General features: G+C 42.8%; 1 protein-coding gene and 1 long non-coding RNA gene across 4 annotated transcripts in view; one reads left to right on the top strand and one right to left on the bottom strand.

Annotated features, from left to right (window-relative positions):
* The window catches only part of HECTD2 (HECT domain E3 ubiquitin protein ligase 2), an 82,882-nt gene extending 70,954 nt beyond the window's left edge, over window positions 1–11,928 (top strand). For all 3 annotated transcript variants that reach the window (XM_025213241.1, XM_025213240.1, XM_025213242.1), the window contains exons 19-21: window positions 3,059–3,174; window positions 4,601–4,744; window positions 10,257–11,928. In XM_025213241.1, coding sequence (XP_025069026.1) covers window positions 3,059–3,174; window positions 4,601–4,744; window positions 10,257–10,377 — 381 coding nt within the window. In that variant the 3' untranslated portion in view covers window positions 10,378–11,928. The remainder of the gene's footprint in view (window positions 1–3,058; window positions 3,175–4,600; window positions 4,745–10,256) is intronic.
* The window catches only part of LOC112551573, a 77,847-nt gene that overhangs the window by 5,258 nt on the left and 47,948 nt on the right, over window positions 1–24,641 (bottom strand). The window lies entirely within an intron of this gene.

Below are 24,641 nucleotides of genomic sequence, written 5' to 3'. Positions count from 1 at the left end.
AGCCCCAGCACTCTTTCCTGCCTATGCAGAGGGTCGGACTCGATGATCTGTTGAGGTCCCTTCCAACCCTAACATCTATGAATCTGCCCACCCTGGGGAGGCCTGGCCTACCCTTCTCACCAATGGAATGAGCTCCTTGCCCTCTGTTGCTAGAGCTCCATATCTATGAGTTCCATTGCTATGATTCTGTGATTCTCCACTGCTGCACATGGAGATGAAGATTTCTGATTTCTGCCAGAGGTCACAAGCTTCCATCTTTCACCTTCCTGAGAGTCCATGTCCTCATCCTTTTCTAGCTCCTCTTCCACAGTCCCAGAGGTCTCCTCCAGTATCAAACTAATGAATTCCCCATGGCAGAGGATGCTTTGGAGCCTCACCATCTCCTCCTGTAGCTCTCTTGCCTGTTCCCTGAGAGACACCGCCAAGGGGCACCCCACCTGGCCGTCACGAGACAGAACCTGCAAGCACAGTCCCTACAGCACCAAACCTGGACCTGGGTGAAAGCCTCAGTGGCGAGCAGTCCTGCCTGGACAGAAACCTCACAGGTGCAAGCAGAGGCAGTGGCTCTGGCATTGCAGCGTCCTCCAGCCACTTCCCTGGGTCTCTTAATCTGTCTCTTCTCTCTTTCTGCCCTTCTTCCAAGCACACCTTCTCTAGTGAACTTGCCTGGAAGCTGGCCTGGCAAAGGGTTCCTTTTTTCCTGCTTCCTCACACTAAGCTTTCCCCTCAAACAGGAGTGGGGAGGGAAAGGTGCAAACCGCTTGCCCTGTTTGCTGCCCCTGTTTGTTTGCTCCCTGGTGGTACTGAGAGTCTCCTTTTATACCCTGCTGGGCCTGGATTAACTCCACCCCCTTGCTAGGCTTTTGGCAGGCACAGGCAGCAATCACTCAGGAATCAGCAGTCACTAAACTAGCAATGTTCCCAGCTTCTCAGAGCGCACACCCCAAACACACAGCCCAGCCCACCCCACAAACTCTCAGCAAGCCAATGGCACAGGCAGCTCTGGATCACTTACCTTCCCTGGGCAGGATCTAATGCCTGCTGCCTGGCGTCTCTTTCCCTTCCCCTTCTTTCTCTTGTTCCCAGCAAACTGCCTGCCTTGTTTGTTCCCCCTGTTCGCTTCCTTCCTCATACATAGTTGATAATATGCAAAAAAAACTAATTAGTGACAGGTTTTTATTAGAGTTTGGATAGACCTACAACTGTCTTGATTTAATAGGTAATTCTGTGGGCATGTTGGTGAATTTCTAATTATTCTTATCTTGGAAATTAATGGGAGGAGGGGAAAAAGGAAGAAAATCACCCAAAAGCCAGAATAAAGTATAAATCCATTTATCCTTCCATGGGTCTAGCATTTTCTGTATGGCTTGCCTCTACTTCCAGGGACCTACCCCTACCCCCCTGGGTCTAATATATATATTCACTGGAAGTAGAGGCAAGCCATAGGGAAAATGCTGGACCCATGGAAGGAAGAGGGAGCATTATTTTAAATGGATTATCTCGCGCTCTCGTGATCTCTGTCTCTTATTTTTATCATTGGCTGTACATTGCCTCCCTCTGCTGACCACCTTTTTGCCATCCTTCTAGTATCCGCTTCCGAAGTGCTTTGTAAGCTGTGACAGAAGCTTAAGAACTGAGATCCAGATGTATTGAAATGAAATAAGCACAGCTAGCTAGTAGTAGGGGAGAGAGCAGCTGCCTATCTCTCTCAGACAAACCTGAAACACTGAGCAAAACATTAATTTCCTGTGACAGGTTTTCTAAAGCCAGACCTTTCTATCCAAATTAGAACCATTGGTAGCTTTGGGGAACCTAAAAAAGAAACCCAGCAGCCAGTTCAAAAACTATTGTATGCTACCCACCTAGGAACCAGTTTCTGTAATGAGGATAGTGTCTGCACTATCTGTAATGATCCATGAGCATGATCATCAATTACCATAAAGAATAAGACCATGTACTCCTTGGGAAACATTATGAAAGTGTGTGTGTGTGAGATTGACCTCCAAAACCCCATATTCATATTAACTTCCACTGGAAGAATAGTAGAAGGCAGGGCAGGGTGGCATCTTAGATGCTAACTACATAAGCTTTCATAGTTGGTCTTGAAGGTGGTGTTACCCTTCCCTGGTTTTCTGCCTGACTTTAATCTAACGTCACTAACTAGCTTTCTCTAGTATTGGAAGAATGTACAAGACCAAGAGTCAGGGATTCTTTTGTATTGTATCTTTTGTCCTTCCCCTTTTTTAAGTCAGAAAAAATTAAGAAGAGGAGGTGATGAGCATTTCTGCTTTCCAGTAAGGTTGGTCTAGTATGGCCATCTTCATCTAGAAATATTTTACTAAATGCAATGAAGCTTCATTATGGGGAATGAAAGTCCATTGAAATGCTTTGACGTACTTTTAAAGCTTTTGCAGCAAACTATAATATGCAGCTGTGGTTTCAGAATTCATTTTTTATTTAGTTTATTTTCATATTTGCATTGCAATACCAGCTGAAGGCCCAAAGGAGGCAGCATGGTCTAATGGATGGGGCGCTAGTATAGAAGTTGGGTTTTGTTCCCAGTCCTGAAATTGATCTGCTGTGCAACCAGAGGTGTCATTTCAATTCTCTGCACCTGTGTTTCACTTCCAAACTTTAGACTGTCTTGTTTATATTATAAACTCCTCAGGGCAGTGGTGCTTTTAACATTTTGAAGTGCTGATTTTCTTTGGGACCTCTGGTGCTACCAGACTGCAAAAAATAATGAAAATTAAAATCAGCGCCTCCTTTGTGCTAGGTGTGCCAAGCAAACAAACTTGAATTTAAAGTTTCTGTCCCAAACCAGTTACATGATTCCCTTTTTGTCATTGACATTTAATAATGTAACAAGCGTAATAAAAAGGAAGCATGAGCACAGTAATAAGAATGCACAGAAGGATAATGCTAGCCAATACATTTTGCTCACTAGTAGTTTTTTCCTCAGTACATTCAAAAATCAGTTATAATTTTGAATCCTGTTAGCATTATTTATCTTGAATAAGTGTTCTGCCAGTAAATGGTGTAATGTTTTTTTTGGCAGTTGCTTCGTCCAGAAGAGGTTGAAATTCTTGTTTGTGGAAGCCCTGAACTGGACATGCATGCTCTACAGAAAAGCACCCAGTATGAGGGATACCAGAAAACTGATCTTACTATAAGGTAGACTTAATTTGTGCTTAAAAATCAGATTTGTGTTCCCAATAATGCATCATTCTATGATATTTTCTAAAGGGGTATCAAATATATTTTAGACTTACTAATATATGACAAGTGTAAAAGAAATATTTCAAAATGAGATGAAGATGCTGTATTCAGATGTTCTTAAATAGGAAAAATTACTGTAGTTAAACCTCCTTATTGATATCTTGCTCTTCACTGATTTCTTTCTGTACCTTTAAAAGGATGCAGCTACAAGTCTATCCATTTTTAAAGAGCAATAATTTCAGTTATTTCACTGATCCACTGTGTGATCTTTTTACAATTATTTCTGTTTTCTAATAGCATATTAACAGTGACGTCATCTACCTAGAACAGTGGTTTTCACCCTTTTAATACTGCAGCCGCCCCTTTGAATGTTTAGCAGCACCCCATTAAAAACCCAAATTTAAATATATTATAAACATTATAATTTTATTAATATGTTCTTAATTTATCTGATCATTATAATTTATATTCACCCTAGTGCCACCACTGCTGTGGCAAGGTGGAATTGCACCACATGCCTCTCTGAACCAGGTTGGGAAGCAGCTATGGTAGGAGCACATGAAGTAGTAACTTACAATCACTTTTATGGTTTCTTTGAACAATAATAAGATTTAACATGGTTCCAGACAGAAATATACCTGTTAAGTTACATTGCCTCTTTAAATAATATTTGGTTAAAAAAATTTGTAAGTTAGGGGTAAGAGCATGCATACCTCAGCGAACACATTATCTTCAGTCTATCCCACTACTACAGGTATAAAATCCAGCTCTGAATAAGAATTATTTATTGAGAAATGTCATTGACAATCTATTTTAAAATGTGTATAACCATGTGCATTACTTGCAAACTAAACTGTTTTTAAAACCATACATATGTTGGTAGATCTGACTTTTCTTCTGCATTTAAATTTTGTATTTGTTTTACATTACATGGCAGTATTTGAGCCTAGGTTGTAAAGGCAGCATTAAAGGCTGCTAGACATTAAACCCCATCTACCACCCCCACCCCCCCACCCCAAAAAAATCACACTTTACCAGAAGCAGCAATGCGTTACTTTGACCCAGCTCCATAACATATATATATATATATTGGATGCTTCAGCAGGGCTTTGTTGTGCTTTTATCTAAAGCCAATTCAATCAACTATTATATAGAAATGTCAAAAATGCCCCACTAAAGTGCCCTATCTATACAGATGTCGGGCAAGCTGGGCCCAATTAATGCACTGCCTCTTCTGGGCATGTGCTTGGCTCACCATGGGAGTGCGCAGTTTAAAATAAAGCGCCGGGTTTTTTTGTTTTGTTTTGTGCTTTTAACATCTGCAAGCAGCCAAATTGCTTTTGTCAGGATAGTAATTTTATTTCCCCATTATTTAATGTAGATACTTCTGGGAGGTAGTTCTAGGATTTCCACTTGACCTTCAAAAGAAGCTGCTTCATTTTGCTACTGGAAGTGACAGAGTACCTGTGGGAGGGATGGCAGATTTGAATTTCAAGATTTCAAAGAGTGAAACATCCACTAACTGGTACGTAACTTTTTATTTTGAGATGTTACATTTATTTTCCATGGAACTAGCGTATTTGCGTGTGTTGTAAACAGACCAACGTAAATTGAATTTATAACTGAAAAACTATTAGATTATTTTAGCTTGAAATTTCAAATATTAAAACTAACAACTTTATTGTATGAATTTAACAGATTGTCATTTAATAATGTCAGTTTCCTGAGCAGTGTTTACGTATGGAGTACAATTTTTGCTTTTGTAAATGAGTTGTTCTTATACCTTAGCATTGTTTGTTTGTTTCTTTTAATTACCTGCTCGAATTCTTGAAGAATTAATTCAAGAAACAGCTTTTCAGTCAAAGGAGTCCAACAGTGTCATCTGAGCACTGATCTTCACTCATCTATTGATTTTACTCTGGCTCTTCACAAACATAAAGATCCACCTGCTTGGATCATATTGAAGGATCAAGGCAATAATAGTGCCTAAAATTAAAGCCATTATATATATAAAATATGCTTTTCAAGGTATACATTATAGAAGGCTTCGAAGTTGACAAACACCTGCAGTACTGTTGATTTCTGTAAGATTTATGGATGCTCAATGTCCATAAATGCAGATTGTCTGACTTCCCAATGGTCTAGAACAGGTGTTTTTTAACCACCAGCTTTTGGGCCAAATGAGGCCCATGGAGCCATCACATCTGGCCCATGGGGCTCCCAGTGGGTTGGGAAATTTTGCAGCAGGGGTGTACTGGCCATTAAAACAGCCACCCTCTCCCCTGCACCAAAGTCCTGTGCTGGTCAGGGACAGGCTGGGCTGGCTGCAACCCCTTTCCCTGTAGGCACCATGGCCCCACCCCCTTCCTTCTCTGCAGACCTGGGTTGGGACCTAGTCATGCACCTTTTCCCTGTGAGGCCTGGTGGGGCCTGGCCTCACCTTCTCCTTTCCCACTCCCCGTCCAGGGTCTGGCCATGTCCCCTTCCCTCCCTGCAGGGCCAGGTTAGGATCTGGCCATACCCCCACCCCCACCTTCTCGCAGTGCTGGGCCCCTTCCTCTCCACAAGGCCAGGACAATGTCCTGTCCTCTGCAGGGCTGCACTGCAACTGGCCTACCCCTTGCCCCCTTCAGTGTGGCCAGATGGTGCCTGCTGTGCCCACCCAGGCACCAGATGAGGCACACTGGCTGGATCTGGCCTGCAGACAGACTGAGCACTGCCAATCTAGCCCGCCAAGCAAAAAGGCTGAGCTCCACTGGTCTAGAGGTGTGATGCCTCCTCCTTAACCTCTTTCTCAGACAGTGAAATTTAATTTACTGTGCCCTAATACTGGTGCACATTTAGACAGTAACGCTTTACTACGGAAGCTAATTAGTCAACTCCACAGTAAAGTGCACGTATGAATGCACCCAGAGAAACTTCACCTGGTGCTTGGTTGAGCACCTAGGGCAGTGCAAAGGCCTCCATGATGAAGGAACTGAGTTAGTGGAACAGTAACATGCCTTAAGAAGACATTTTTGCAAATTGTTCATGCTTGCAAGAGTGCACTCTTTAGGCTAGACCTAAAATTCCTGAGCTGTCTCCTTCCTAGACATGTCTATGGGAGTATGCCTTTGGTGTACAGTAAACCATGATTTTTACTAAGATATTAGCTTGAATTCTTCAACCTTTCTTACAAAAACTATGGGCTCCTATAGACATGGGGGGGAGCCTGGAATCCAGTGCATCAGAACAGACTTGATTAATCTTGTATTGGCCTAGCTGTTTGGGTCTTGGCCTAGAGGGGAGTGTGCTGACTCTAGGGCCATAGAGTTGTAAGTTCAAGCCTGGGTGTGTGCCTAGGCTCCTGGGTAGACCCTGGGGTCCAGGAATTTTATCACCAAAGAGGAGTATACCTCCATAGCAAGAGTACGTAGGGAGGCTGTTAGGAAGGCTAAGGTGGAGATGAAACTAGCGCTAGCAACAAGGATCTAGAACAACAGAAAGTCCTTTTTAAATACATAGGGAGCAAAAAGAAGGTACTAGGCAACATGGGGTCCCTGCAGGATATGCTTGGCAACCTGGTGGTTGCACCAGATGAAAAAGCAGACCTTTTTAACAAATTATTTGCCTCCATTTTTCTGAGCAGGGACCGGAACTTTTCCCCCACCGGGATACAGAACAGACTCAGGAGTGACTCCGCCAGGCCTAGGGTCAGGGAGTATCAAGTTAGGGAACTTCTGGAGGGGCTGGACATGTTCAAATCAGCAGGGCCAGAACCTCTCCCCCCCAGGGTGCTGAGGGAATTGGCAGGGGTCATCATGGGGCCCTTGGCAAAGCTGTACGAGCACTCATGGTGCTCTGGCCAGGTGTCAGAAGACTGGAAGAAGGCCAGTGTGGTCCTCATTTCAAAAAAGGGAGGACCCAGGCAACTACAGGCCTGTTAGTCTTACTTCAGTCCTGGAGAAGCTCTTTGAAAAAAATTATCCAGGAGCACATCTGGGAGGGACCAGCAGGGGGAGGATACTCAAGGGCAACTAGCATGGGTCCATTAAGGGCAGGTCCTGTCAGACCAACCTGATAGCCTTCTACGATCAGGTCACAAAATCATTGGACACCACGGGTGTCGCAGTAGATGTCTTTCTGGACTTCAGGAGGGCCTTCAACACCGTCTCCCACCACATTCTCATTAAAAAGCTAGGTGACTGTGGTGTTGATGCTTACACAGGTAGGTTGCAAATTGGCTAGGGGGCCAAGCAAAACTCATGTCATGTCTAGGCATTACAACATAGCGGGGTGAAAACTGCAGGGGTGGTAGCTCTTACTGAGGCCACAAAGCCTGCCAAGTTTCAAGAAGATCAGTGCAGGGGTTTGGAGGGAACTGCGGACAAGCAAAACGCGTGCCATGGGTGCTTATGGGACTGACTGTGTCCGTCTTGGGGCGGGGAGGGGAGACACTACTGCACGCCTGGCTGCTAAGCTTCTGTGTTACCAGTTACCAATCAATCAATCAATCATGATTTGCTCAGGGACCAGGGACTCTGGGACCAGCTCAATACACAGGAGCTAGCTACTACATAACAACTTAACAAGCATCAATTAGCACCTACAAAACCAGGCTAAGGACAGGAAAGAATCAATACAGACAGCTGCCCCAAGACACAGACAGTCTTGGCACGAGTTTTGCCTGTCAGCAGCTAGGGGTGCAGGGCCCCAGAACCCACCTGCACCAATCTCCTTGACACCTCGCAGGGGTTGTGGCCTCAGGAGGGGCCACTATCGCTGCAGCTGTCACCCTGCTGTGCCTTAACACATGCAGTGTCACCCATGGCACGAGTTTTGCTTGTCTGCAGCTTGAGGTGCAGTTCCCCCCAAACCCCTGCACCTATCTCCTTGAAACTTGGCAGACTTTGTGGCCTCATTAAGAGCTACCACCCCTGCGGTTTTAATCTCCCTGTGTTGTAACACACAGCTGTGACATGAGTTTGGCTTTTGAGAATTTGGGGTACAGTTCCCCCCAAACTCCTGCACTGATCTTCTTGAAACTTGGCAGGTTTCATGCTCTCAGCAGATGTTACCATCCCTCCAAGTTTCATCCAAATCAGACAAAAAAACAACAAAGTTATAGATATTTCATTGATTCCCCGTTACACCCTATGGTCGGATCTCCAAGGCGGCTCCAAAGCTTCAGAGCCACTTCGGCCAGACTGAGGCAGAAACCCGGTCCGGAGCTCCGGATCGGATCACGGCCATCCAAAGCGGCTGGATCCAAACCCAGATTGGATCGCTGCCTACTTGCACAGGCCTAGCTGGGGTCATTTGGGCTTAAACTTAGTAGGGGTCATAAGAGCCCTGTATTCATTCCTGCCCATGGCAGGGGGTCGGACTAGATGATATGCTCAGGTCCCCTCCAACCTTGCTTCTGTGAAACTATGAGTCTGCCGGAGCATGGAAATTGACGTGCTTTGGCAGCCTTCTGCGTCATGTGTATCGGTGTCCCTGCACTACAAAAATGGTGATGGGGCTCTTTGAAATAAAACACATTCAATGAGCTTTAGTTCAAAGTGCCCTGCTGCCATTTTTTCAGCATGGGGATGCTGATACACTTGATGCGCAAGCATCTTTAAGAGTGCAGCTCACTAATTAAAGCGCCCAGTGCCATGTCCCCCCAAAAATGTAAAAGCACTCTATGGTTCTTCAAGAGGTTTTGATCAAACATTCCATAATCTACCTTCTTTTCCATTACCACAACAGTGATAATATCTAGATTTGATATTGGCAAAAAACTGGGGTTTGGTTGTGGTTGCTCTGCTCTTTATACCCTCAAGACAGGAATTGGCAACCCCTGGCATGCGTACCAGAGCATGGCACATGAAACCATTTCGGTTGTCATGCCACAACCGGCCCAGGCTCTGGGCAGCTGCTGCTGGCCATGGAGCCCAGGCCACTCGCAGCAGGCAGCTGGGAGGCTACACATCCTGTTGCAAGCAGCCTGGGCTCCATGGTAGGCAGCAACTGCCCAGAGCTCTGACCGGATGTGGCAGGCAGCTGAGGGGTGGCAAACAGCTGCACTGGGCACTGGAGCCCCAGCACCGGCAGCGGCTGCACACACACCTAAGAGTGCACGGCAGGGAAGAGGCAGAGGCAGTGCAACCCTAGCCCCTCCTCCGCTGTCTACCTGGAGACACATGTGCAGATGCCTCCAACAATGAGTCAGGCCAGGGCTCAGTTGACCTTGGTACAGCTGTTTGCAGCCTCCCTGCCACCTGCTACAAGCAACCAGGTTCCATAGAGTACAGCAGTTGGGGGCAGCTGTTGCTGGGAGCTGCAAGCCACTGCACCGAGGTCTGCAGCACCCCTGCCTGGCTTATAGCTGGCAGGGGAGAGGCATTGCCCTGGCCCCTTCCCTGCTGTGTGCTAAGGCACACGTGCAGCCACCACCAGTCATGGAACAAGGTTGGGACTCCAGACCTCAGTGCAGCTGTTTGCAGCCTGTCTGCTGCAAGCCTGGGCTCCATGGCCAGCAGAAGTTGCACATGCACCTTGTGGCACGCAGCAGGGCAAAGTAACCCCAGCCCCTACCCTGCCATCTGCCTAGAGGTGTCCATGCACCTGCCACCAGCAGTGAGGATTGGACCCCTTGCAGCTTTCCTCCCCCTCTCTCTCCCGCAGCACACCCCTACCCTTGACATGCCAAGCCAAGGCATGGGTTGAGGTTGGGGTATTTTTGGCACTCCAGCCAAAAAGTTGCTGACCCCTGCCCTCAGGAAGCATAAGGATGGTCGGGGAGCAGACATTGCCCCAAGCAAACTCTGCTGACAAAAAGAATGCAGTCCTTAGGATGTATGTTCAGTAGCAATGGAATAGATATGGAGAACATACCTCAGAGAACTAGTATAACAACTTACTAAAATAAATTACTGTAATAAGCAACAAATTCTTCTAATGGGTTTTGTGAAAGCAATCTGCATGATTTAAAAGATATCAGTACCTTATGATATCCTAGTTCTGTTTCATTTCTGTATAGAAAATGTACTATTTGTTTTTAACTTTTTTAGGTTACCTGTGGCCCATACCTGCTTCAACCAGCTTTGCCTCCCTCCTTACAAGAACAAAAAGGAACTGAAGCAGAAGCTGACAATTGGAATTTCAAATGCAGAAGGTTTTGGTCTAGAATAAAATGAAAGACTTTACAAAAAAAAAAAAAACAGCATTTTTATGTAGCACTCACTTTCCTCTACTTGTGCCTTTAAGCTTTTCATGTTTCTGTCTCTTGATACTATGCCAGTCTTACCCAACTTGGAACACTGAAATTTTTTAATTAAATTTAAAAAGCATTCATTTTTGCTGTATGACAATACACTTACTGCTTGCTTTGGCACAGAGAATAATTTTAATAAAATATAGAAAGCTGATTTACTTGAGAGAAAAAATCTGACAGAGGTGACAAATTGAAGGTTATAGTTTTATCTTTGGTTATTCATAATAGCACTTTACTCTTAATTTACATCATGCATGTTCCACTGGGAAAAGAAACATAAAAGAGTTTGTTAGTTAAGCCCAGTGGTGGGATGTTTTCAATCACTACACATAGTAGCAAAGCACATAACTGCCATTAACATGAAGTATGTGGCCATATTTTCATAGGGGCAAATAGCAATTTTAGTGTAGATAAAATGTATACAGTTTTAATATTCTAGTTTTAATTTCAAAAAAATTAAGCTGGATGTTTTAAGAAGCATGTAAATAAATGCCTCTGAAAGAATAGGGTTTTGATAGTGCCATTTACTGCTAAAGATTTATTTTTACAAAATATGGGGGTTTAGATGTTATATATTCAGCTTTTACAGATCAACAGGCTTGATTATATAGGAATGTCTATGGTAAAATTTTAAAAATTTAAGTTGATTCAAGGCAGACTATTAGTATTAAATAAATAAGCTGCATGTTCTTTCCGTGAAATTGGCAGAAAACTAGTCAGTTTCATTTTAGTTTTGTAACCACAGATTACATAAAGCAATTGGATGAAGAAAGGAAGTTTAACTCATTTACTCACTTCAGAGATAACTTATTTCCACAATGCATGGAAAAATTGTACACTGTGCTCCACTGTCATTGAATCAACAATTTTATGTTGGAAATGTTTTAGTAATATTTAAAGAAGCTCTGACAAAAGTGAATACAATAACATTTTATTAAAATGCTGTAGCTTTCATTTAACTTGAAGGTCAGAATTTAGACAATGTTTTGGGGTTTTTTTCACTGCACGTATTGAAGTAAATGCCAGGTTACTCACGTTTTGAATGTTTTAGCTAATACAGTGGTGGAGAGAGACTTTTTTTGGCATAATTATAAGTCTATATTTATTCATAAGTTAAGACAGTTTATCAGCATGCGGCATAGTGTTTGTATATTTTTATATAAAGAAATATCTATTGCGTGTTCTATTTTTTTTAACAGAACTAAAACCCAGATCCTCAAGGGTAATCAGGCATCCAACTCCCATTACAAACAACATTGTTTAAACAGATTTAGAATTTATCTTTTAGCATCAAATTTCTTTGTCTGTTGCATCAATATAGTGTTATAAATAATTGGAAGTAAGTGCCTGATTGCTTTTGATAATCTGGGCATGCGTTGCTTATTTGCAATAACAGTAAAATGATTTAGATTAACTTTTTTATTTTTATTTTTTTTTACTTTCTATACTGCTTGCACACAACCAGCATATTTCTATATGGTGAATAAACATCTAATTACTCTGTAATTCCAAAGCCAGTAATTCTGTAGTAAATACACATTTCATTCTATTTTTGTCCTTAAAGGTGGTGGACAATTTTACCATTTTTATTTTATTAGGAGCAGAAATAAGCACTGGTTTGTTTGGGTTTTTTAAAGCCTTTAATATTGGTCTAACTCTCTGCTCCTACATAAGACTGATGAAACTCCCATTGACTATAGAATTTGTTGGCCAGTGCTTTATAAAAGTAAGCTTTGGAATTGCTCTTTTATTCTGGACATCCCAAAAAAAAATCCGATTGCAGAGTTAAGGGAAGTGCTTCATCATTGCACTGCCTGAACTAGTAAGAAATTTCAAATACTAATACTAATAAGCACAAAAACAGTGGTTATATAAGAAATCAGAATTAAGTATATTTTTATTAATTTAAACTGGAAACAATTGTTGTTCTTTAGAGCCTAATTCATGGATAGTTGGCTTATGAATTAATAGCTACACAATTTTTCGGGTAATAGCGCACATAAACGAGACAAAATATTTTATGACTCAAGCCCGCATTTAATAAGTTTCTGCCCATCATCACTAAGACAAAAGCTTTACATTCGTCTTTTTTTATTGCAAAATTGCACTTTGTTCAGTTTTATTTATTAAAAGTTTCTTGGGGGCGGGGAGGTTACTGTGTAATATTACCTCAGAATTCTAAAAAGCTATTATATTAGCATCAGTTTTGAAATAAGGTAGCTAATTGTCATGCAGTTGCATTTTATATTTCCTGACATTAATACATTAGATATAATATGAATTTTGTATTTGTTAAATGAAAGCATTACACCGTATTTATTAAATAAGCCTCTAATCTCATCACTTAATGTTATTTGCTCATCTACCTTTTGTTGTCCTTTTGTCTTGCTGTGTAATTTAGCAACCTTTTTTATCTCTGCAGTTGTTCTGTACATTGGCTAAGGAAATCTGCTTTGTATAAATTTGTTCATTACCAAGTATCTATTTTTATGTATTGAAATTGTGCAGTCATTAAATCAAATGTTTCCGTTTCTTAGCCTCACTTACTTAATTCCAAATTCATACAAATTAATAATTTTCTGTTAAATCTATTCACTGAGTAAGACATCCTGAGTTACTAATACAGAGGTACCATAAAGCCTGTACCATATCTGTATCTTGGACTGTAAGTCTTATATTGTTTATCATGCTATAACACAAGAATGTAAAACAATATTGATCCTGAATCTATTCTTCCTTCTTTTCCCTGAACTTTCAGCTTCAAAGCTGTTTTACCTTGTAATGTTTAGCTTGTAGAATGCTCTAGCCATAACTCTCCAGTCCCACTCTGACATCTAAAATGGAAAGGGCAGCTGCAGTGCTGGTTACTTTGGCTTTATGCTGCCTAAGGGTTCCCATGCAGAGGAGTAACCTCCAGCCAGTTTTTAAGTCTGCTTTCTATCTCATTTGCAGCAGTGGAGTGCCACAAAAAGGATTGCATCTGGGAGAAGTAGTCCAGCTTCCAATCTTGACCATTAGTTTTTTCTTCCTGAGGTAGCAAGACAGATCTTTCTCCACTCCAACGTAGCCAATAGCTCAGTGATCAAGGCACTCGCCTGGGAATTTGGGAAACTGAGCTTCAAATCTGTTCTTCCTTCACCCAAGCCAACAAGTGAATGAGCTGTCTTTCTGGGATATGAAGTCAGGTTCTTGCTCTCTCCATTCCAATTAATATTTAATTATTTATACAAAGCAGAACAGTTACAGTAGGAGAGACAGAGACAGACCCATTTTCAGATAGCCAATAGCTTCATGAGTATAGTAGCCATCTAGGATGTACAAGGCTGAGGATTGATCCAAGTCTTTGATTCAGCTGAAGCAGAGCAGGGATTTTGAAGTTGTCTCCCACATCTCAGCTGAGTATCATAAATGCTGCCTATACTTCTGGAATGGATGAGGCTCTCATTTTTGCTCTCTTTTTGACTAGAATTCAGTCCTGCCCCAAAAAAAGACTTTCCTGTCAGAACTGGTATATATGTTCTCATGAAAAGTTTCGCTTTTGGCAAATAGGCATTCAGTGATAAAAATTAGCCAAAAAAATCCTGCGTGGATCTAATTCTGGCATCTTTATCTGGCAGATGACTAACTAGCCTGCGCTTAGTTTCATGTGCAAGCTTTCATTTTCATCCACTCCAGTTTTTGGTTTACAGCTCCCTGGTCATTTTATTTTTTTTAATATACTACATTCATCATACAAATCTCCACCAATGGTCATTCTTATACCCTTTAAATTGATGATAGGCATAATGGACAGGAACCTGATAGAAATAGTCATTTTGATCATCCTGTCACCTGGGACTGCCTCTTGTGCAATTGGCTATAAACTATTGCAAATAACAAATTATTATTACTTCAGCCAGGATCTACAGGGCAAATTAGGGAAGATCCAAGCGATGGCATCAGCTGCTGTCAGTCAGGGCACAAACAGCATGGCAACCAAATCCTTGTTAGGAAGAAAGGAATTTTTCAATTCCACTCTGTCATCCATGCTACCAAGGTTCAGAACTATAGGGCAGATGGACACGTTTAAAACTGCTTAAGAAAATGCAACCATCAATACTCCATTTGCCTTCAGTAGATTTTTTTTAAGTCCTCAAAAATCTGACCATTTTCCTTTGAAAGTTTCACACATCATGCCTCTATTCTACTCACCTGTAATAGCCAAATTTCTCAAAGGTACCCCGGGATGCTTAGGTTATTAGGCTGCCTGAATCCCTATATAACTATTCCAAGATTATTTTGGCCTAATGCCATTCATCCATTAGGGCCTTTGTCACAGATCAGTTGGCTGACTTTAGGCTGATGAAGGAGGATTTTACAGAACAGTGGTTTCCACAGCACTATCTTCACATGTAAACTGTGGTTTTTTTGTATGTTAATCTGGACCTCTTAAGAGCATAATGCAAGGATATAAATTTAAATTCTTTCAAATTTTACATTTCTAACTTTTTTATCTGGGTTTGAGCTCCTTAAAAGTCCAAACTGTTGCTATTGGATCTTTAAAAGCAAAGTGAGTGCTCCTCTTTTGGATTCTGATCTAAAGCATATGTTGGGTGGGGGTGGGGAGGAGCTCAATTGCTTGAATTATCATGAGTGAAAGCAGTTTGATACCAGTGATATTTAATATACCTTCATAATCTCTTTTTGAACTCTTTAAGTTGAAGAAATTCAAAGACATTGTGCCATTTTAAAACTAACCTCTGCTGTCAGTCTTTCCAGCCAGTAGTATGCAAGGACATCTTTTTCCTGCTAGATTCTCTGCTTTATTTTTCATTAGGACATGTTAATAAGACACTCTACTTTCTGTAATGGTCTCTCCTTTTCTCTTGGGTCAGGTAGGTCTCTAAAAGTAACATCTCTAAGATTCTACCTTCTGGATCTTTTTAATAAGGAGTAGCTAAGGTAAATCCTTAAGCTTTTAAAGATGCCTTATATCTAAGTAATGGTGATAGAGTGGTAAGTAAACTAGCTCTTAGCTATTGGGGATCTTGGGATTAATTATTGCCTTGAAACTTCCCAGTGCCAAGTCAGCTATATTATGGTTCTTTTTAATACAATGAACAAAAGAGGGAGACTGTAGGAGACACAACTTCCATTTTCTAACTCAATGATTTATATCTTGACTTTCAGTAAATAGAGTGGCTTTACTTAGAAGATAGATGATGCATTAGTGGCATTAACATAGCAGTAGATCAGGGCTGTCCTATTTCTTGGTGCTAGGGAGCTAAACACCACACAGGTCATAGACACTCCCCCAGGCTGTATGCTGCACAGGTTTCACACCCTAGGAGCAGCCCTCCTGGATTCCCCCTCATGGTACCTGCTCTGGTTCTGCTCTTCCTAGCTGCACACTAATCATGGGCAGCACAGCCCTCCCTGTGCCCCACCCCACCCACCATGTTGCCCTGCTCCAAGAATAGGGCAGAAAGCAGAAGCTGGAAGAGAGACTGAAAGCCCAGAGCCCCTGGCCACAACAGCAACAAGAGCAATGGGAGTAACAGTGGCCAGGAGGGAGACCATGTGCTGCATGTTAACCCCTTGTGGTTCACATGTAGCCAGGTGGACAGCCCTCTGTAGTAAGTTAGCAGCCATATTAATTTTCCGGATTTAAGGTGTTTGCATCCAGAGGTGTACCTGATCCAAAAATAATATCATCCTACAAAATAGATATCAGAGAGTGTGACAAAGTGAAGGCAGGTGTTTTTGAGATGACTGATGGAAAACAAGCGTCTTCGCCTTTACCATTGTCTTATTATACCCATGTCACACTTTTTGATGACATAACTGTTCTTTTATGATGTGTTGGGCAGTGCTTGAATTATACTACAGAAATATGAGCATAAAAGACAACAGTGCCATAAATCCAGTAAGACTGAGGCCTCCAATGTAAATAATAATAATGAATCTAATCTCAAGTTATTACCTCTAGGCAATACCATAATATACAGTGTAGGGTTTTGATAACTGTTTCTCTTCATGCTTGTACATGGTCATTGTATGGTCGTTATTTAAGTCATTTGTATGTCTGTGTATGCATTCTAGTATCCTGGACTGAACAAAATACAGATACAGTCCCAAACATGCTTACTGTTTATGTGTTTAACTTTTTCATTTTTTTGTTTAGCAAAAACTTTATAACTGTGAGAAACTGCCTTTTAAAAAAAAAAATACAGCTTCTGGGATTCAGAAGGGACACTGATTAAATCTTTATGCTGAGAATAGGGGTTATTGCAGCAAATATCAGAACACGGACCAAAGGAAAGGTGGTCAGCTAAAAATGCTTCAGAATGCTTTTTCATTTCATATCCCAGAGAGTAGTATAGGCCTAAGGTACTCCTAAGAGCAGTATAGGCCCCTACTTCATCAAACTTGCATTCTTGCAACAGGATTAACCAGCAATCACAGGCTCTCTGTTACCATAAGATGGGAGATGTTGTTCTGCCCTAACTCAGATGAGGTGGTTTTAAACTGGAATGCATACATGCTGCTTTTTGCTATTGTTGGCAGTGCGAAAGTGTAAAGGAATGCAGAAGACATTCTCTTAGGTTTTAAACAGTCATCTCATTTGAGGCAGTCCTGATCCAAGGCCAAACCTGGGGCAAAAGAGCAGCACTGCCCTTCACATGCATCTCTTCCAAGCTGCCTTTCTGATCCTCCACCAGTAGATGGTCAAGGAGAACACACTGCCTGACAGGCTTGTCTCTATAACGACTAGCATTAATTGGAATGAACTGTAAGTAACTTAAGAGATGCACAGTATTGTTGTGGGGAAAGTGTTAGTGCGATTTATCTGGCATACATCACAAGTACTGACAGCCCTACCAGGATCTCATGATAAAAGGCTTTCACCCATGAGAAATGCTATGGTCTGTCTACACCCTTAATTCTTCACCTCCAAGCTTCTAAGATTTTCGATGGAAGTAGTGTGTCCTGGTACAGCCTTAACTGACATTTTAACCCCTCCTTGCTGTTAATTTAATCAATATAGACTGTATACATTAAGAGTCGTGTATCTTACTGGCTAAATCCTCAGAGTCAAAAGAGTTGACTGACTTAGCTGTGATGCACCTTTTGGTGTGCCACTCAATTGGACCATTTTAATAGCTCTTTGATTACAAGTGTGATGTAGGTTGATCTCATTGTGTGAATCAAATTAACCAGTTTATTAAAACACAAAAATCTATTAAATTCAATCATAACATTATCTTCACAGGGTTCAGAAATGATCCAAGTAGGGTGTGGGGCCTGGGGAAAATCGGTGAGTGTGGGGTCCTGCTACCAGATGCAAGGAAGCTGGTGGCAGATTCAGCGGCAGGGTGGGGAAGCAGCTGGACATGAAGCCGGCAGCAGCGCAGAGTTGCCACACTGCTCCACAGGGCCCCCAAAAATACGGGGCCTGGGGCAGTTGCCCCAATTCACGCCCCCGCCCCGGGATGGCCCTGTTTCGGCAATAGAATATGAACCAGTAGAGCCTCGGTCGGACACCTATAACTTGAGCTCTAGAATTAAAGTTCAACCACCAGAGAATTTGATAAAAATTCCTTTTGATTATGCAACTGTTTTTTAGATAGCAATGATGTAATGGAGGTCAAGAAATGTGAGTTCTGGTTCTAGAAAAAGAGCATTGTACAGTAAGTTAACCTTCTCAATCTGTAAGGCACTGTATCTTGGTCTCATATTAAATCCTGGGTTATATTCCTTACTGGGCATGTCTACATGTGTGCATTTACTGCGCAGTAACCAAAATTACTGTGCAGTACAGGCGCACGTCTACTCGTGTACGCCCATACTGCTCAGTAAATATGGCAATTTACACTGACTTGAGTGTAAATTTGATACCTGCATTATGCAAGTATAAAATTTACGCCCAGTTAGTTACTGCACAGTAATGCGCATGTAGATGCCTTACTGTGCAGTAACACTGTGTGTGGACAGACTCAGGACTAGCTTTAGTGCTGAGTCAGTTCACACACACCATTAACGCGCTTTAATGCCTGCACACGTAGATACCAGCCTATCTCTGCTTACTGCACAGTAAATTTAAGCTGGCATAAATGCACTTGTAGACACGCCCACTGTGTAAAAAACCTTAGTAATCTCACAACTTGTTTTCCAAAAGTAAGATGGAAGCTTGTACATGACTTTTTTGTATGGTTGGTGTTTAGGGCTGAGGTTAATAGAAGTGTAGTGAGAAACATGGTAATATGAAAGATAATGAGCAGAAGTAATATTTGAACTTGTGATATCATCTTACCCAGCACAGGGAACTTTCCCCAACAGTACAAGAAGGTGTGTTGGCAGTGGGGAGCCATGTGTGTGTCTGTCAGTTTCTGTCATTTCCTCGATCCCTGATGGATGACTATCTGAGCAGACGTAGCAAAACTACTGGATACAGTGGGTCTATTTAATTGTTCTTTTTTTTTTTTTTATGGAGAAAAAGTAATAAATCTTGATACAGAATGCTATGGGTTTTCTTTTTAAACTGGTGCTGATTTAATCATTAGAACATGAAGAACAAGCCACAGATACCAAAGTGTGTTAGATTTCTCCTAAAGTAAATTTAAAAAATGAAACAATCCATAGAAAAACATCAGAAAGAGGTGAGCTGGAACTTTCTATATCAACCAAGTTTCTATCAAAATGTGTTTCATTTGTCTTTTTTTTTTTTTTATATATATAGATTTTTCAAAAATGGGCTTTTAAAATTCCCATTAAACTGACATGTCTCATCCTCAATTATGCTGTTGTGAACAGCATCAGGATACCTGGTTTGGATAGTGTTGGCAAACCAGCATTACTGCTTATATTCTGTCTCTTTTCCTCATATTTTTGTAGCTCATCCCAATGCCTGAAGATTTTTTTTTTTCCTTTGCAGAGCAATATGTCAAATGGAATGGTATTTGAGGGTTTTATGTGAATTGACAAGTAAACATGGATAAAAGAAGGTGAATAATAAGGTCAAGAAGGTAATCCTCATTTATTTGTGTTAGGAAAGGGGGAAAAAATGCAGAGACTCTGCAGATGATGACTCGAACACAGTGGTCACCAACCGGTGGATCCCAATTGACTAGTCGATTGTGGAGCCTTTGACAGACAATCTGTCTGGGGGCGCTAAAACGCACCCTAGGCTGAGCATCCCCTCCAGACTGAGATCAGCTGTTAGAGGCTCCATAATCGGGAGCAGTGGTATGCACGTGCAGAGTCCAGGAGCGGCAGGATGCACATGGCTGGGCTGAGCTCTGCTCCCTGCCACCGGGGATAGGCCGGGTATGTGGGGCTATCCCCCCTCCGTGCCCTTCCACCCTGCAGTCTGAGGGAGTGTCAGAGCCTGGGTAGCTCATTCAGGGGTGCGGGGGGCACTTCTGTGCTGCACGCACCCAGGCAGAAGCCCAGGGGTGATGTGACCTCCTGACCTGCACACTGGGCTTTGCGCCCTGAGCCCCACACACAGATAGACGGGGGGGCACATGACCCCCTGGCCTCCACCAGGGTGTGTGCAGCATGGGAGCCCCCTCCCTGCACACCTGGACAACCCCCACCAGCCTGCCCAGGGCCCCACTCACCCGGTGGCAGGGAGTGTGGGGGCATAGGCAGCGGAAGTGGGGGGCCAATTGGGCTTAACTCCCCCATGCGTGGGGCAGTGGTAGGGTCACAAGGCAGTCTGGCCACAGGCTTGTGGCAGCTGCAGCAGGAGTGGAGAGGGGCGCACCCACAGCAGTGAAGGCAGGAGTGGAGCAGGGGCCAGCACTGTACAGCTGGGGTGGCTCATCCAGGGAGACGGGTAAGGGGGAGGCATATAGCCTGGGAGGGCACAGGGGGCACATACCCCCAGATCTGCACATGAGGCGGGGCAGGCTGGGGCCAGAGCAGCACCAGGCTTTTCCCAGTGCAGCTCTTCAGTCGCGGCTCTTTGGCTGGGCTGGGAAGGGGCGGGGGGGCTATGTCAAATTTTGGGGATCCTACAGCCCACCCCCACCCCCCTTAGCCCTGCTCTGAGCACCGTTACTGCTGCCTGACCAGAAAGCCACACCAGGAAGAGCCAGCTGCCCCAGCCTGCTGCACCCCATGTGCAGATACGGGGGCACGCGCCCCCTTTAAGCCACTCGTGGCTCCATCCTGCACCCGGTCCAGCTGTGCAGGGCCTGCCCCTGCTCCACTTCCTCACCATTGTGTGTGTGTGGGGGGGGGGGGGGGTGCAGATCACGGCCCCTGTGGTGAAGGAGTGAGTGGGGCACAGGCAGGAGCAGGGGCTGGGGGGCACATGCCCCCGGGGCCTCTGCTTGTCCCCCCCCCTGGCCCAGCCAGGCCCACTCCCCCCAGCCCCTGCTTCTGTTTGTGTCCCTCTCCCTCCCTCACTACTGGGCCTTGATCTGGCGCACCCCCCCTCACCCACAGACTTACCTGCTGGCGGGGCGTGCCCCCAAATAATTTTTTCTCCCCCCGCCTCAGTGTGTTTTCCCCCCCACTTCCTTCCCCACAGACTGATCTGTGGGGGTGGAGGGTGGGATTCAAAAAGTGATCTACCCAAAAAGGTTGGAGACCACTGCTCTAACAAGTGAATAGAGCCAAGGACAAACTTGAGAAAAAGCAAAAGAGCTACAACCTGAAAGAGGAAACCAAAGCAAGCAGAAAAGTAATAAGGAAATGAGCTACAAAAAGAGCATAGGAAGAAGAATAAAAGGTATTGAGAGAAGGTAGGTATGGTGAAAAAAGTATGGAAATTATTCAGCTATTTACATTGCTGTATTGAATTTCTCTTTAATAATAGAAACAGAATGATAAATATGCTTCTAAATACAATAATCTTTACTTTCATTTAAGAATTTTGGGTAGTCTTTTAAAGAGCTTAAGAACTGAAATCACTTTCTCTGGTAACATGGATATCATTTATTTTCTGAGCAGATCACATCCTTTCCTCTACAGTTGCAAGCTGTCCACAGTATTGTCTATATGTTCCATCTACTGGATATATTCTGAATAGTTTTACTTTGGTGATTGCAACATTTGTGACATTTTTTTTCCAAAGAAGTGAAAACCTTCCAGAAATTAGATCAGCTTTCACTAGCATTAAATCATTTTCAGTCCTGCAAAATGAGGCTTTCAAAGTTATACCCTTCAGTCAATCCTGTTCTGTGTAAAGAACTTAATTGCAAAGATTTTATATGCATCTTTTTTAAAAAAACATTCAGTCCCTACTGTATCACATAACTATGAATTGTTTCAGAATACCAAAACGTTGTCTTAACTGTGATTTTTTTAGGAGGTAGTGAAACACTCGCTTCCCTCAGCCTATGTCCTGAAAAATGTGCTTGGTGGTACAAGTTATAGTACTTAGGCTAGTGAAAAGGGGCTTGAACCTAAAATACCAGCTTTTGTTGTTAGCTCCTATGTGGGTAATGCGCCACTCTGTGGAATTCTAACTACCTGAGAAATGCTTTGATGAGTCAGTAGGCAATTTCTCTTGTGATCATCTAGTACAGAGCCTGGGGGCCCCACATTGTGCATCAGAAAACAGGAGGTGGAGGAGGGAAGGGGAAGTTTTGCAGACCCCAGTGGCAGTAGCAGCAAGAGCAATGACTGGACCAGGAGCCTGGAGGCTGCAAATTAACCCCTCATGCACTGCATATGGCCTGAGTAGCACCTGCTGAGTTAAGCTTGCAAAGTAGATTCCATTTTCACTTATTTTAGTGCATGTGTAAGTCTTTAAAATGCTCTTCTTTCAACTGAAATTTTCCATAATTGTGACTTCTTTCCTTCAGAAAGCATACACAGGCAGTCCTCAACATAAAACGTTTCAAGTTACAAAGTTTATAAATTGACACCCTGTTTCAACTTTCTGACATCAGTTTTGACTTTACAATGCTTTATCTGACACGATGCGAAACCAGTGAACAAGTTTGCTACATTGCCCATGTCCCTGGAGAACTTGCTTGGACACTTTCTTTAAGAAAGCAGACAAGACTCCAGAAGAACCTGCAGCCAAGACTCCTGAGAAGACTCCAGCCAAGAACCCTTCAAAAACTCCAGCAAAGTCGCCTCAAAGAAGTCCTTCCAAATCAATATGATTCCTATATACAATATAAATGCATTAATGTAGCTATAGGCAGACAAGGTTCCTTGGGTGAATTTGATATCTTTTATTAGACCAACCCAAATGGTTGGAGAATATTCATCTATAATTGATTGAGTACAAAATTCTGGGTTATTTTTGGTGAAAATAGAGTATCGGGCCTTGGTTCAGAAACCAATCCCCATTTATAACATTGTTTCCTATGGGGAAAATCAGTTCTGAGTTATGATGTTTTGACTTAAGACGCAGTTTTCAGGAACCAATTATGTCGTAAGTCCAAGGACTGCCTGTACATCTTTTCAATCAAAATAAGCTGTACTTACAAAGCTATCTTGGGCAGCTTGGCAAAATAATTTTCCTTTATTTTTTCCTTCAATATGAAAACAGCACTTGTAAAATATTAATACTGCAAGAACAAACAAAACTCAGGAAATTTGAAAACTCAGTATTGCTGTAACAATGGTAACTCAACTGTGGGTGCATCTACATGTCACCGTATGGAAACGTTGCTATGGCACTGTGCTTTAGTGCTTCCTTTTGGAAGTACTAAAGCGTGATGCAGTATGGGCGCTTATTTGCTGTGCTCACGGCGCACGGTTCGATTTTGCCACTACGTTGCCATAGCAGCAGCACTCTGTACTGGGGGAGCATGCTGCTATGGCAACGTAGCTACCGATCACATGTAGACCCACATGATCACTGCATCACCGTAATGTGCCATACATTGCCATAGCACATCTCTACCTCACTGTAGGGCAATGTGTACGCTGTGTTAACTATATGTAAAAAAAAGAATATGCTATAAACTTGAATATTTATGTTCTCATTAACATGTATCATAAAGCTTACACCAGGTGCAACAGGGCTGAGTCAGCAGTACCTGAACTCTTGATATTTCTTTACTTCCTTTATTTGATTTTTGCCAATTCAACATGGATAAAATAGGCTTTTAAAAATTCATTTGCAGTAGACAACCTTTAACTACTGCAGTTTTCCCATCTCTCTGTTCTTGCTTTTCTGAGTCTGAAGACAAAATTACTGATGTTATATTTTTCACAGTGTTTTGCCTAGCTTCCCCTCCTTGCCTTTGGAAAGTTCAGGAACACAGTAATGCATCAAATCTTAAATATTTCATGGCAAGACAATATTCCCAACTCCAGTCTTTGCTTTTCAGAGTTAACTTCATCTCGTTGTTGTTGTTGGTTTTTATAGTAGGGATTACTAACTATATATGACATAGCATGGAGGTCATGTATAATTGTGCATTCAGATACCCTTTCATACTTAAAGGTGTGTCATGAAAAAGGACTTGTTACTTAACACCTAGCACTACCAATCTCTAATTTGGTTTCTCCTGACTGTCATTACATACATTATCAAATCTGCACTCTTCAAATTAACACCCCTTTTCACAATCTTTAAGCATTCTTAAATGCTTAAAGGCACAAAGGGAGACAATCCTGATGCGAGGAAAAAGAGGGAAAGGGGCCAGGAGGCTTCCTTGGCTGACCAGAGAAATCCAGGGCAACCTACGGGCCAAAAGGGGAGCACATAAAAAGTGGAAACAGGGAGAGATCACCAAAGAGGAGTATACCTCCTCTGCTCGTGCTTGTAGGGAGGCAGTTAGACGGGCCAAAGCTACCATGGAGCTGAGGATGGCATCCCAAGTAAAGGATGACAAGAAATTGTTTTTTAGATATATAGGGAGTAAAAGGAAGGCCCAGGGTGGAATAGGACCCCTACTAAATGGGCAGAAGCAATTGGTGACGGACAGCGGGGGACAAGGCTGAACTCTTCAACGAGTTCTTTGCCTCAGTGTTCCTAAGTGAGGGGCACGACAAGTCTCTCACTGCAGCTGTAGAGAGGCAGCAGCAAGGCACCAGACTACCACGCGTAGACCCTGAGATGGTGCAGTCACTTGGAAGAACTGGAAGCCTTTAAGTCGGCAGGCCCAGATGAGCTCCATCCAAGGGTACTGAAGGCACTGGCCGACATCATTTCACAGCCACTGACAGGAATATTTGAACGCTCGTGGCGCACGGGCCAAGTCCCAGAGGACTGGAAAAGGGCCAA

This window comes from Alligator sinensis, unplaced genomic scaffold (genome assembly GCF_000455745.1).
Source record: "Alligator sinensis unplaced genomic scaffold, ASM45574v1 scaffold493_1, whole genome shotgun sequence".
In the NCBI taxonomy this organism is placed as follows: domain Eukaryota; kingdom Metazoa; phylum Chordata; order Crocodylia; family Alligatoridae; genus Alligator; species Alligator sinensis.
The sequence above is the reverse complement of the archived record's forward strand: the minus strand, read 5'-3'. Positions and strand labels throughout refer to the sequence as shown.